Genomic DNA, 14,711 nt, shown 5'->3' on the forward strand with positions numbered 1-14,711 from the left:
TATGTATAAAGTGACATAAAATTCTATTACCCGTAGAGGAGAGGAGAGTAAAGAAGAGGAAGAAGTCGTACTTGACGGTTTTTTTTGAACTTTTTGCTTTCTTTTATTTATTTTATTTTAATTTAATTTTTGCCTATTATATCGTCATGTAAATAGAAAATAATTTTGTAGAAAATAATTTTGTTTTACGTGACATAAAAATATTAATAAAATATAATTTAAATTATATTTTATATTAATTACTCTTTGATGGTATTTAGATAAAAAAATCATAAAAACAACACATGTAATAATTCTTAGCTAAATAAAATATAATTATAAAAGAATACAATATTTATTATAGTCGTAACATAATATTATTTGTATAAAAATATTTAAAACAAGTATAGATAACAACAAGCAGACAAGCATGGCAGCAAGAACAGAGGAGCATCACTTAAGAGAGGTACGAAAAGATAGAGTTGGAATTCGGGAGTACACACATCAATGCGGCACCCTAACCACCCATCAAGTTAGGCCATCTGGGAGCATCCCTTTTGTAAAAAAAAAATATTAATATTAAGTTAATTTTTGCTGTGCTATACAATTACAGACCCCTGTTTGATTTTTGGGTACAGGACTGCAGCAGGGTTCCAAAAAAGGAAGAGACGGGGCATCCCACAAACAAAGGTGAGCAACTGAGCAATAATTGTTAACGATAGAGCGAGTAGGGGTGTGTAAAAATATTCGATTTGGTTGATTTGATTCGTTGATCTGAATCTTAAAATATCGGATAATTTTTTAAAGAAATTACTCGACTGAGTCGGGTCTAAGTCACAAAAATTAATTTTTCTGGGTACCCGATTACTCGAATACGCGGTTAAATTTATATATATATATATATATATATTTAATTTTCCATTGCATATTAGATATAAATATGGGGATATGACTAATATGATACCCAAGTCCCTTGAGTACATAGGAAAAACCTTCCATAAAATCTAACACTCGTATCCAATACTTGCACCCAACATGCTCATAATCTTATTTCAGTCTTCCATTTTTTTTTCTTCATATTCATTGATATATTAATATTTTGAACTTTTAAATTTTATATTTCGATGTTAGATTATTTAATTCGAAATTTTAAACATTTAAATTTATGTTTTTTATATTTAATAATTTAAAGAAAAAAATTCGGGTATCCGGATACCCGACATACAGGTACTCGCAAAATCTGGGTACCAAGAATCCGAATATGAACACGGGACGAGAAATCATCGACTCAAATATTCTAAGTATTCGGTAATCGGATATCCGAAAATTCGGGTACCAGGATTTGCATAGCCCTAACTGATAGGGGGTGTTTGGTTCAAGGATTATGGGATTCTCATGGGAATCTCACATTCCCATGTTTGGTTGGCTGGGAATCTCATTCCCAGTAATATTTTATTACCAATAGTAGATTTTTTGGGTATATTACCGGGAATGTCATTACCTCAATTCCCTTAGGTATTATAATATTACCGGCGTTTTGGACTAAAATGTCATTAAATTTTTATTTTTTTTCAAAAATATCATTCTTCTGTCATTGAATAATAAAAATTCTACGAATGTTAAATTACAAATTTATCCTTAAATTATTTTAGATTTACAAAAAAAATCTATAATTAAAATTTTATATGAAGTTCAGGGATTAAAAAAAATTTACCCTTTTTTTATATTTTTAATTTTGTAAAAATTATATAAATATTATAAATTTAATTTTTTAAAGAAAAATATAAATATTTTACAATTGTAATATTATACAAATATAATAAGGACAATTGGTCAATATTATTTCAATAACTTTATTCCTTTAACCAAATACGGTAATCTTATATTCCTTCTAAACCAACTAAACACAAAATGTAACATTCTCAGTAATCCTATTCTCTGTCTTCTTTTAATGTCTTTGTAGTATTTTCCATGACTTCTACTTTTTATATGTTTCTGTATTGGTATTTATGAAGGATTAGAACTGCGCTTGCTATCGTGACTTCTGTGTATCATTCTCTTCATGTTTCCTCTTTTAAATTTAGCCGGGTCTTATGTTCTGTCTATATGCAGAGATTCTTTCGAGGAATTATTATGCAGGGATAATTCCCGTTACAGACGCACATATGATTTTAATAACTGCTATGAATATGTTTAGCTATGTATTTGTTATATATGCACTGCATTTTATCTATATTTTAATTTTCTGACTGCCGGAGGTCTTCCACGGAAGCTACTCAACCTGGCGTTGGAGCAGTCTACTACCCTACCTACCCCCCAATATGGGAATTGGGTTTGTGTTGTTGTTGTTGTTGCCCTACCTCCCCTTACCCCATACATATGGGAATTGGGTTTTGTTGTTGTTGTTGTTGTTGTAGTGACATGGTGCACAGTGGCTTGATAGCTCAACTGCCGATGCTCCTCACCCGCACCATCACGGTTTGGTTGGTTTCCATTATAACATTGTGGGTCACCTCACTTTGACCTTATTGTATAATAATGACTGACATTAAAGTTGCAATTCAAGCCAGCAGGACAACATTAGCAGAAGCCACGTGACCCTTTCACCTCTCTATTTTAGTACACTGCTTTAGAAGAAGAAGAAGAAATTTGAGTTTGGAGTTTGGACTAAAGTGGAGGGGTGTTTAAATAATCGAATTAATTCGGATAATTGATCGAATTGAATTAATTTGATTCGGTTATTGAATTATTTCGGTTGATTAACGATTAAAAAAATTTAAAATTTGATTAACGGTTAATTCGGTTCGAATTCGGTTAATTAATTAAATTAATTAAAATTAAATTTTAAATATATTATATATAACATATGGGCTCAGCCCAAACTATTTAAAATTCAATTAATAATTTAAGATCCAATAACTTTTAAACCTAAATTAATATTAATTAATTAAAAAAATTATATAAATTTTTTATTTTATAATTATATATTATTTAAATTAATTGTAAACTTTTTTTAATTAAAAAAATATTATATATATTATATATAACATATGGAGTAAATCCAAACCATTTAAAATTCAATTAATAATTTAAGACCAATAACTTTTAAACCTAAATCAATATTAATTAATTAAAAAATTTATCTGAAATTTTTATTTTATAATTATATATTATTTAAATTAATTATAAACTTTTTTAGAATTAAAAAACATTTAATTTTTATATAAATTAGAAAATTTTTAAAAAATTTCGGTTAATTCAAAAATTAATCGATTTAATCGAAATTTATTCGATTCGATTAATATTTTTTTTAAAAAATTCAATTCGATTAACGGTTAATTTTTTTTAATTAATTCAATTATAGTTAATTCGATTTAATTTGATTGGATCAACCCTACCAAAGTGGATCAAAGATCAATCATGTCCGAATGTAATAAAAAAAGAAAATAACTTTTTTTCCTTTTCCCATGTCACTCCATATTTACTGCAACTGTAAGGACCTTCGCTTTTTCACTGTTCTTTTGCTTGCACGGCTGTGTCTTTCTCATCTTTATTAAACTTTGATATTTCATATATTCTTCGTGATCCTATTTATTTTAAATTAATTATCTTTGCTATTAAAAGATATTTACGTGTTCATGTTTTGCAACATGTGGTATTAGTATTTTCATTTTGAAACAAAAAAATCCCAGCCCCTTTTCTTAGTCAGCCGTGAAAGAGAGCTTTCAGAATAAGAGAAACTTTCTTCTTCTTCAGTTCTCTCCTTCGTGTCATTGTAACCGAGAAAGAAAAGTGAAGAAACATAGGGAAAAAAACAAGGGTATGTATCTCTATTTGTCTTTCTTTTCCTTTGCACTTTTTATGCTGTGATTCTACTCTTTCAGCTCACATTGTTTTGGAGTGAGTTTTGTCTTTTATTTTCATATAAAAAGAGACGTGTATATACATTACACACATACGTTTATGATCTTATGTTCTTTGTGAGAAGGTGATTGTGTTTGGAAATATAGAAAGAAAATGCAGCAGCACCTCATGCAGATACAGCCCATGCTAGCAGCTTATTATCCCAATAATATCACTACTGATCATATTCAACAGGTCCTTCCCTTTCTCTTTCTTTTCTCTTTTTTCGTTTTTGATCCGTATGTACTATGTCATGCAGTGTTTTTATTCTCCTTGTAGTCATTACTTCTGGGTTTTTCTTCTTCTTTGATTAGTGAAATATCAATGGAAGCTGTAGTTTTCTTTGTGTTGCTTGTAAAAGAAATTGTCACAAATGAGGTTATTCATGCTGGCTAGGAACTCGTCTTCAATTTGCAGTTACAAGGGTTATTCATGTTTACGTACTCACACATGAGATGAGACCAGTGTTAAGCGATGCTATCTCTCTTTTATTAATTAATGAGATGCTTAACCCTTGTGAAACTATCTCTGGTTTTTCTTGAAGTTTTGATTGGATATCGCATCATTATGGCTGTGCCTGTGCCTGTGCCTATAGTTTTCTGGTGCATTAGCTGATGATTTTAGTATAATGCTGGTGATGATGTTTAAATTACCTGGATATGAATCAAACCGGTTGTCAGCTCGGTTGATTTTGAAAAGAACTTCAACTCGAATTCTAAGGAACAATCTACATTTCATCTGATCTTTCCAATTTAGTGTTGCATCTTTCTTAATTTGTTCAAGGAGTACTTCACTCTAATGCTTGCACCTTGCAGTATCTCGACGAGAACAAGTTGTTGATCTTAAAGATTGTTGAGAGCCAGAATTCTGGGAGATTGAGTGAATGTGCTGAGTAAGTGCTGATATTCAGTCTCTAATGTCTATCAAATTTACAAAGTTACTGGCTAGCTCTGATTCTTGCAGGAACCAATCAAGGCTGCAACAAAACCTCATGTACTTGGCTGCAATTGCGGATGCTCAACCACAACCGCCCACGGTGCACGCTCAGGTACAAATCCCATTTCTCCATCCCTCCAACAGCCATAATAGATATCCTGATTGTCTTTGTCTGCTGCTTGTAGTTTCCTTCCGGTGGTATTATGCAGACAGGAGGTGGACACTACATGCCGCACCAACAAGCACAACCGCAATCGCTTATGGCCTCACGGGCCTCCATGTTGTATGCTCAGCAACCATTTTCCTCCCTGCAACAGCAACAAGCCATGCACGGTCAGGTAGGCATGAGCTCCGGCGGAAACACTGGCTTTAACATACTGCAAAGTGAAGCTAGCTCCGCAGGTCGTGGTGGAGCCTTTGGGGCCAGAGCGTTTCCGGATTTTGCACGTGTCTCTTCTGTAGAAGGCATGCACGGTGGTGGCAAGGCAATGGAAGGTGGATGCAAGCAAGATATTGGGAGTGCCGTCGGGTCACCTGAAGGTCGTGGAGGGAGCTCTGGTGGTCAGTGTGGTGATGAGAATTGAGAGTTTCTTAATGGAGATTCAAAAGAAAGACGAAAATCACACATTATTTTGCTTAAGGAACTTATTCCTGATGCAAAAGAACAACCTAAGACATGTCATTGGAGCTTTTATCTGTGTTTTCTAGTATGAGACTGCAACTTATGGCAATATAACATGTAAATTTGTGGAGTTTTCATGCTTGTTTATTAGGCTTAATTACTTTTTAAAAGTGTGATGAATTTTATTATCATCCTTGTTTTAAAAATATTTGTTAGATTATCTAGTTTAAAATTTAAACACTTAATATTAATATCGAAAGATATTTGTCGAGAAGATAATAACTCTTTAAGTTTTTTGATACATAAAAGTTTGGTTCATGGTTGGTTTCTTTACTCAAGAGTTAAGATATAATTAAGATCTAGTTGAAATTTTTTTTAGACATGAAATTATAAATTTAAAAATATATATTTGAAAAATTAATATTATTTAATTATAAATTATAAATTATTATTCGGTGCAGCAGGGTTAAGATGTAAAAAAATTACCCAAAATGTGGAAATGGGCTAAGCCCAACAATCTTAGGCAGAATTGGAAAGTGGAATAGTGTCCAACTGTACTCCACCCAATCTCATGGTTGAAAACATGTAATTTTCCAAGTTTGGTCTCAACTTGGAACAGCTTGACCGACACAATTGGCAACTGAAACAAGACATCATCGATGATTATGTCTTAACATTAAACTTAGATCTTAGAATTGCGCATAACACAGCTGGAGCAAAGAAGAGTAGCCAACTGCTGAAGCCTGAAGATAATGATGAGATATAAAGAGGTATAAAATGCCAGCTTTAAATACACTTAAAAGCTTCTGGGTTTTCTAGTTAATGGTTGAATTCTCTGTTTTTTTTTTCACCTGAAAACCAAATATTTAACACTCTTAGTTATGAATACTAAATACCCAGATTTTGGATTTAGGAAAAAGAGGCTAAGAAAGAAGCATTTAGAAAGTATCTTGAATCCAGTGGAGTTGTTGATGCTTTCACCAAAGGTTTATTTTTTCTTCTACTTTTCTCTTATTTTAACATGTTTCTTGATGTGGGTGTTTGATTTCTTTTATTGCCATTTTTTTTATTTTGTAGTTTTGGTTGATTTGTATGAACAAAATGAGAAACCATCTTCAGCCCTTGAGTGAGTTTCAGAATTCAATCTTTCAATTGAGTTTTGCATGCCATTTGTTCAAGTTTATATTTATATATATTCAGATCTGTGTTTCAAATTCAATTGACTAATTTCACCCAATTCAGTTTCAGAAGAAACCAGAAATGTCTGAAACATATCTTAGATGTTGTTTTAATTTTTAGCAGAAAAAAGAGAATCATCTGGGATTTCATAATGTTCAGTTACTTTTTCCTATATCTTGGAGTATCATAATGTGTTTGGTTCGAGTTCAGGGAAAATGAAGAATCCAAGTAACTTAGATCTAAAAGGATTAGTAACAGTGCCCATTGCTTGTTGATGTCTGCAAATGCTTGACCTTGTCGAGACTCTACTGTTATGGTCCATGCTTGCAGCCATACAGTACCGGAGCTGAAGTCTCCACACATAACACTAGAAAACGGCTTAACTAAGTGTTAATTATATTACATTGAGAAGCTTATGGTTCACATCCATTTATGTTTTTTTGTCGGGGATTGTTGAGAGAATTTTTTTTTTTCATTATAGGTTTGTCCAACAAAAATTAGGGGGTCCAACGGCATCTGAATACGGAGCTCTACAAGCTGAGATGTCAGATTTGAGAACAAAGTATAATGAGCTATTGTGCAAGCATGAGGATGCTTGCAAAGAGGTATGGTTTGAATTATTTGTTTAAGGTAGCATTTTTCACTATATATATGTATAATTGGGTGCTTCAATTTATTTCCCTGATGCAAGTTTGACCTAATGGACTTACACCATTGCATAAATAGTTGGCGTAGCTTTGTTGACTAATATTAAATTGCCACATGTCCAAGTCAAGGCCACACCGGCATTGAGGAAAAAAACATATGACAGGATACGTGCTAACTTAGCATTGGTCAACCTACGATGTGAGCATTTTATGTAACAATGCTAGTCCATTGGAGTAACCTGTTGGCCGAATACAAGTTCAAGTGTCGTACCAAATTGTTAAACTGGTTTACAAGGTTCAGTTATTAACCAAATATAAAAGCTTCTTTATTCTTATTACTACAATTTTTCACACTTACTTTTAGATGAAAATCCCCACTTTGTCTTCACTATTGAGTCATGGCACAATGAGTTCCTTATGTTGTCATTCGATTATGGTTCAAGCATGTTGAATTTTGCCTCTCAAAAGGATGATTACATAAACTAATCAGACTGATCCCCATATTTATCCCGAAGAAATTTTCGCATTCATCTCGACCCTGGAGTTTTTACTGATTTTTTTTTTTTGTGACATTTTTAGCACAGCATTGTAACCGTTGCAGCTTATAGTTTAAGCATTAGAAGTTTGTCCTGATGACCAAGCTTTTCACACAGTTCATTTAACAGTTTAATTTGCACACCATAATTTTCTCCAAATTGAACTTTTATTGTGAGTTACCTGAGTTGTACATCTCTTCGGTGCAGTTAGAAGAGCTTAAAAATCTGCATTCTTCAGTTTCACTAGCAACAAAGGAGACTATTGAGGGCGAGCCATTGAAAGATGAGGTCTAAGTATATTGGTAAGAATTCATATTATGTAACAATGATGGGATATGAAGCACTTAATATGGTAGTAATCTACAACTTCTAATGACTCGTTTGACTATGTATCCCTTCATTTTTTTTAATATGTAAAATCTTTGTTGATTTATTCTTATTCGAATTCGGGTGTAAGTTTAAGATACTTGTATGCGTTTAACAAGGATATGAACCAATATTGATACAATCTGTGACAGCAAGAAATTCCGAAACCCAACGTCGATTGCAGAAAAATGAAACAGGTCATGGAAAGGACCATGATCATATTACAGATTAGATATTTGTTTTCTTGGTGCCAATTTAAACCTCAACTTTTACGAATCGCGAATAGGTATACAATACCTCGGTCCTTGTGTAATATGATGCGTCTGTACAGGTCGGTTCGTATCTGCTACTCTGTTTATGCTTATACCAAATGCAGAAAACAGCTAAGAGAACACCGATCAAGGCCACCAAACTATAGGCAGAGTGCATCAAAATTATCAGACCTAGAAAAAATATTTGTCAAAGTAATAATTTTTTCATACACATCAATGCTATTGTATTAAATTAAGATAAAATGATAAAATTAGCTCATTCTTGTGTGTGTTTTTTAAGTATTTTAGCTCCCAACATTCTAATTTTTTAATAAAACGGTTTATATAGGATAAAAATTGTTAATTGGTTAATGGTCAATATTTGTTATTGACATTACATTCCTATATTGTTTATTTGGTGACATGGTACATATCATCATTTTGGGTGTCGTGGTATGTGACATAATAACAAGTATATGTAGAAATGTCTTGTTAGCAACATGTGTTGATTTTTAGTTAACTAACAATTTTTAAAATGTCATGATAGCAACATGTGTTGATTTTTAGTTAACTAACAATTTTCATCTAACATGAGTTATTTTGACTAAAATTGATTTAAAAGAAGAATAAGAGTAAAAATAATTATTTAATCAAACGTTGATAATTAATTTTATCATTATAAATTAATGGAAACATTGAATCATTTTATGGCCGTACTTTTCTTTCTCTCATTCCTGTTAGCTTACTCATGCTAATTTTTTTTCCTGTTTTTAATTATAAATATATTTTCTTCAAATTTATAAAGATGGTTTCTCGTTAAAGCTAAAAGGCTTTAATTTCTAGACTCTTAAGATGGAGATAAAGCAGCTTGGCAAAAGAGATAAGTAAGAAATGTTGTTTTATAAAGATTTAGGAAGGCTTAATAACTATTGTGCTTATCCATTCCACACAAAATTTTCAAAACTCAAGCTTTGATAAATTGTTAAAGTTGCATTGCTTATGCATGGGGGGATGAATCATAAACCTAAGAACTATATCCTTTTCATACAACTTTTTGTTTTCCGAAGATGATTTGGGTTCCATCTGCCTAATTGATTTGGACCACAAGGCTGTAAAATTCAATAAGATTATACTGCAAAAACGGTAACCTGCAGGGAATTTATAAAGTAACCATCCACTTAGTGAATTAAACGTGACAAATATTAAGTAAAAAAAATACTATTACTGTTGAAGGCTTTTGTACGAAAAGAAAGCCCTAAAACATTCCTTTATGGATTTATATGCGAAATTTAGATTCATGCACAATTCTAAAGAGTTGAAAAAAAAAATAACAATGGTCCCCCATCCAATTATTAATTTTCAACTCGCTAATGATTTGGTTAAAAGTCTGCTGTTCCCACGTGTTCTTGTTATGCGGTTTTACATTAAAATATGATTATTAAATTACTTGTCAAAAATGAGAAGAGGCGGCGTAGCTTAAGCTTTCTTAGAATAAATTTAGATTTGATTAAATCAGTATCCACGTGAAAAATAATCGACTCAATCTGAAAAATAATTTATTATATCTTATATATTTAACCATAATCGCAATAGCATCTCTAGGTATATTATTATTTTTCAATTAGATATCTATTTTATCGAACAAAATTAATATTTTTTATAAATATATTTAATTTAAGTTGATCGGGTCAAATTTTATCTCAATATGCAAGTTGAGTTTTGGGTCAGGTGAAGTTATCTTAAATTCGAGTCAAACTAAATTTTGGATGAATGGTGTATATGGATGAATTGATTGGAAACTTGACCCAACCCGATCCATTATATCCCTAAAACTACCCCATATCAATATACCAATTAATCGTGATCATTAACTATGTAATTAATCATTTGTAATGTAGAGAGGCTAAGCAAACTAGGGTTGATAGGGAAGACATAATCAAAGTGAAGTCATGAGGATGATGCTAGATGAAGGATATAAAGTGACAAGGCCGCCATGCCCCACGACCACTTCCTTGGACTCTCTCCTCCACAGTCACGACGTCATTTGAGTTCTATTAACGACCAAACAATCATCTTTGACGCTTTTAATGTTTGTTCTATAAATAACCCTAACCTTCAAAACAAGTAATTATCATCTCCAATTTTTACTTTGAACATGGATTCTTCATCATTTTTTCAATACCCAAATCTCCATTTCTCTCCTGAATCATCTTCTTCCTATGTTTCACAAGAGAACTTCGCACCAGCCCTTCCTTTCAACGAAAACGATTCCCAGGAAATGCTTCTTTTCGGGGTTTTAAACCAAGTACTCCCAGAAAACTCCATTAATACAACCTCCGACGATCATGAAGTGGAGTCGAAAGAGATTTCATATAGAGGAGTGAGGAAGAGGCCGTGGGGTAAATATGCGGCGGAGATAAGGGATTCGACCAGGAATGGTGTTAGAATCTGGATTGGAACTTTTGATACAGCTGAGGCTGCTGCTTTAGCCTACGATCAAGCTGCATTGGCAATGCGAGGTCCAACGGCCATACTCAATTTCCCCATCGATCAAGTTTATAAGTCACTTCAGGAAATGAACTATGGATTCCAACAAGGTTGTTCTCCTGTTTTGACCATGAAGGAAAGGCATTCTATGAAGCGCAAACGATCGGAGGCCAAGAAAATCAAGCAAGAGAAGATGGATAATATGATTGTGTTGGAGGATTTGGGTGCTGACTATTTGGAGGAACTTCTAAGTATATCTGGGACTGCGACTCACTGGTGAATAATTTAGTGTATCTTCAATCCATTTTTTATGGTGATCTCATAATAATAAAAATAACACTAGTTGATATAACTTTTTTAAAGAATAATTACACCGATCAAATCTAGATTCCCTCCTCGTTTCATATCCTCTAAATACACTCTATTAGCATTTGTTACAAATTGTTGAGTTTAATCGCACTAAAACATTCAATCATTATAATAATCACATTCATTCGATTTGAAGTTGAATGTACTGGCAATTCTTTTTCATTATGACTTTATCAGATGACCATCAGAGGCAGGGGCCTCGGCAAGACCTATCCAGGGATTGGACAGTAGCTTCATTTGGTACATTAGAGTTGGGCAGACTATATTCAAAGAACCCTGCTCTAATTACTATTTATTAATGATAAGATAGATGAATCTAGTGAGTGATTTCGATGATATAATTCAGGTTTAGACAGTATTATTTGTATGTGTGAGTTTACTCAAATAAGAAATATGATAGATAGTATCATTACACCATACATTAATAAAGAAATATTTATAAAATACACAGTATACTATTAATAAAATATTTTTAAAATTTTATGATTAAATAAAAAAAATTTAGCTAACCCTTATTTTCATATGTAATATAGGATAAGGGGGGGTAAGATATTAGGCTGTCCCCAACACCAGGTTGAGAGCAGTTTCCTTAGAAGACCTTCAAATTATGAAATGCCCTTCATGAGACTCGATCTCACGACCCCAAGATTAAGAACCTTGTGCTCTACCAACTGAGATGGATGATCATTTCTTATAATTAAATGAATAATATATATTAAATTGGCATCTAAAATAAAATTTATAACTGTTAAAATTTTCATTTTTTTCTTATAAATTATAAGTACAATGTGATTGTTATTTTTCTTTCGCATTTTATTCACTAATAATTATTTAAAAACTATGTTTTAAATTAATTGTTTTGTCATAAATGTTAACAGTCACCTAACATAATCTATAACTTTTATGTGTCAATTACTTTCTACCGGATTTGAACAAGGGCATTGATTAATCTTGATGTACAGCTTGTGTCTATTTTCATCAATAAATTCAAAATGTTAAACTATTAGTGTGTTAATCTATGAGTTTAGACAAAAATAGGAAATTATATAATATATAATTTGTATAAAATTTAGAATTTATAAATATAATATAGGAATATATTATCACCTGATATATAATTTTCATTTTATGATGAAACTAGGTAATATATATAATAAGGACAAGAAAGAGGCAGCGTGGAATTATTTTCTCACGTCTAGCTTTAAAGGGCGGTGGAATGCTGACAACTGACAAGTAAGGTTGATTATGATTATATACCCCTTATATTTAACGTAAAAATTTTAGTTTTATATTCTTTTTAGTATAGTTGGATAATGAAAAATCAAATGCTAAGATTAACTAATTATTTTTTTAATAAATATTTTTTCATTTTTCTAGGAATAATAAACAAGTACAATTTCGTGGATTTTGTATTGTGTCTATTCTAATTGGGACGAAAATGGATATAAATTTACTAGGTAGTAGGTAAATCTAAATGCAAAAAGTCATATCCATTGTTGATAATTGATTGGTGATAGGTTTAAGATCTTATTCACTCCGTATTCATATGTACATCTGCCTGCTAACTAGTTACCCGCTATATATCCAATGATCTATGATTATTAATTTCCTACATCTGTATGTCTTAGTTGGAAGGATTCGAAATTTAATTTAGAAAAGAACATGAGCTTCTCTACGATGTTACATCTCTTTTAACAAAAGATGGCCGTAACTATTATTATAAAAATACTTTTTTCTTCAATAAATTTTTTAAAATATTAATTACTCCATAATAATTAAATTAATCATAGTTTTAAATTTTTTAAATCAATAGTTGTATTTGGACACGTTTTAATTTATTGTTATTACATTAGAAATGTTAAGAATATAAAATAAATTCCTGTAAGTTAAAGAAAAAAGCTTGATGATGATTTTTTTACATAAGTTTGATGATGATTTCTATACTGTTCCTTTCTTTCTTCCTTCTTTATTAATTATTAGTGGGCGTATCCCTCTTTTCAACAGTGTCTTGTATAATTTTAATCACACGTATCTAATTTATTAGTCGATTAATTTAGATTAAATATTATATAATTTCATTATGAAAACAATTCTTTAATTTAATTTATTTTATTCACAACGTTATAACTTAAATTTTTAATTTTATTTGAAAATTCTAATATCTTATCTCATAAAATAAATCGATAGGTGATAATATTATATGTAATTTAAATACAATATATATAAGGAAGATATGTGATTTTCCCCAAAAATCACCCTTTCAAACTTTATTTCCCTGTCAGACACTCTTTCATCTTTATTTCCTGATCTAGAAAGACACACCTTATGCACCACGTCTTGTGAAAAGTGTAAAAAGTTGTGTGCTAGTTTTGTAAATATTTTCACAATGATGCCTAATATGTAATTAAGTTCTGTTAGGGTGATATTTGTATAAAAACATCAACTTTATTTATTTATTTTTTGTGTGATATTATTTTTAACAACATTTAATAATATTTATTGACTTTTAAAATTAATTGTTTAAAAATATTAAAATATTAAAATAAATTTTTAATTACAATTGAGATATCAAATGGATTATTATTAACTTTTTTTAAAAAATCAATAAAAATATAATTAAAAAATAATTAAAAGTGAATAAAATTATTAAATTTTAATTTTATTAAAAAATAAATAAACATTATTAATTGTTCTTAAAAAATAATAATTAATGAATAATAATTCATTTGATCCCTCAATTGTAATTAAAAGTTTATTTTAATATTTTTTATATTTTTAAACAATTAATTTTAAAAGTCAATAAATATTTCAAAAATATATGAAATTTATAATTTTTTAAATTATAAAATATTTATTATAGTCATCATCATCATTTTGTAAAAGAAATATTGGTTATAAAAGTTTTATAAAATTATTCATATTTTAAAATACTTACCCTCAAATTTTTCCTATACTAGATTATACGTATTGTGTAATTTCATGCAAAAGTCAAAATAATTTTATTAAAAATGAATAAACATTATTAAATGTTGTTAAAAATAATAATTAATGAATAATAATTCATTTGATCCCTCAATTGTAATTAAAATTTTATTTTAATATTTTTTTATATTTTTAAACAATTAAAAGTAAATATTTTTTTCAAAAATATATGAAATTTATAATTTTTTAAATTATAAAATATTTATTATTATCATCATCATTTTGTAAAAGAAATACTAGTAATAAAACTTTTATAAAATTATTCATATTTTAAAATACTTATCTTCAAAGTTTTCCTATACTAGATTATACGTATTATGTAATTTCATGCAAAAATCAAAATAGTTTTATTAAAAATGAATAAACATTATTAACAGTTCTTAAAAATAATAATTAATTAATAATAATTCATTTGATCCCTCAATTTTAATTAAAAATTTATTTTAATATTTTT

General features: G+C 30.0%; 3 protein-coding genes across 3 annotated transcripts; all 3 read left to right on the top strand.

Annotated features, from left to right (window-relative positions):
• The first annotated feature begins 3,996 nt into the window (after positions 1-3,996).
• LOC120193377 (GRF1-interacting factor 1-like) lies at positions 3,997-5,402 on the top strand. Its single transcript, XM_039195891.1, has 4 exons — positions 3,997-4,077; positions 4,698-4,774; positions 4,846-4,930; positions 5,004-5,402. Exons 1-4 carry the CDS (start codon positions 3,997-3,999, stop codon positions 5,400-5,402), a joined length of 642 nt encoding a protein of 213 aa, XP_039051822.1.
• A 653-nt stretch (positions 5,403-6,055) lies between these two features.
• LOC120193510 (c-Myc-binding protein homolog) lies at positions 6,056-8,340 on the top strand. The gene is made up of 5 exons (XM_039195998.1): positions 6,056-6,210; positions 6,354-6,426; positions 6,518-6,566; positions 7,101-7,224; positions 8,010-8,340. The coding sequence occupies exons 1-5, from the start codon at positions 6,193-6,195 to the stop codon at positions 8,094-8,096; spliced, it is 351 nt and encodes a 116-aa protein (XP_039051929.1). The 5' UTR covers positions 6,056-6,192; the 3' UTR covers positions 8,097-8,340.
• Positions 8,341-10,574: 2,234 nt separating this feature from the next.
• Positions 10,575-11,186, top strand: LOC120193538 (ethylene-response factor C3-like). The gene has a single exon (XM_039196026.1). It carries the CDS (start codon positions 10,575-10,577, stop codon positions 11,184-11,186), a length of 612 nt encoding a protein of 203 aa, XP_039051957.1.
• The last annotated feature ends 3,525 nt before the right edge of the window (positions 11,187-14,711 follow it).

Source organism: Hibiscus syriacus, unplaced genomic scaffold, assembly GCF_006381635.1.
Source record: "Hibiscus syriacus cultivar Baekdansim isolate YM2019G1 unplaced genomic scaffold, ASM638163v2 tig00004355_pilon, whole genome shotgun sequence".
Taxonomy (NCBI): domain Eukaryota; kingdom Viridiplantae; phylum Streptophyta; class Magnoliopsida; order Malvales; family Malvaceae; genus Hibiscus; species Hibiscus syriacus.

What these genes read in the sequence shown, in the direction of transcription:
- LOC120193510 (XM_039195998.1), top strand. An exon ending in TGTTGATGCTTTCACCAAAG is followed by an intron (nt 6,427 to 6,517) that starts GTTTATTTTTTC and finishes TTTATTTTGTAG; the next exon opens with TTTTGGTTGATTTGTATGAA. An exon ending in ATGAGGATGCTTGCAAAGAG is followed by an intron (nt 7,225 to 8,009) that starts GTATGGTTTGAA and finishes TCTTCGGTGCAG; the next exon opens with TTAGAAGAGCTTAAAAATCT.
- LOC120193377 (XM_039195891.1), top strand. Translation starts at nt 3,997, where the DNA reads ATGCAGCAGCACCTCATGCAGATACAGCCCATGCTAGCAGCTTATTAT. An exon ending in AGATTGAGTGAATGTGCTGA is followed by an intron (nt 4,775 to 4,845) that starts GTAAGTGCTGAT and finishes TGATTCTTGCAG; the next exon opens with GAACCAATCAAGGCTGCAAC. An exon ending in CGCCCACGGTGCACGCTCAG is followed by an intron (nt 4,931 to 5,003) that starts GTACAAATCCCA and finishes TGCTGCTTGTAG; the next exon opens with TTTCCTTCCGGTGGTATTAT.
- LOC120193538 (XM_039196026.1), top strand. Translation starts at nt 10,575, where the DNA reads ATGGATTCTTCATCATTTTTTCAATACCCAAATCTCCATTTCTCTCCT.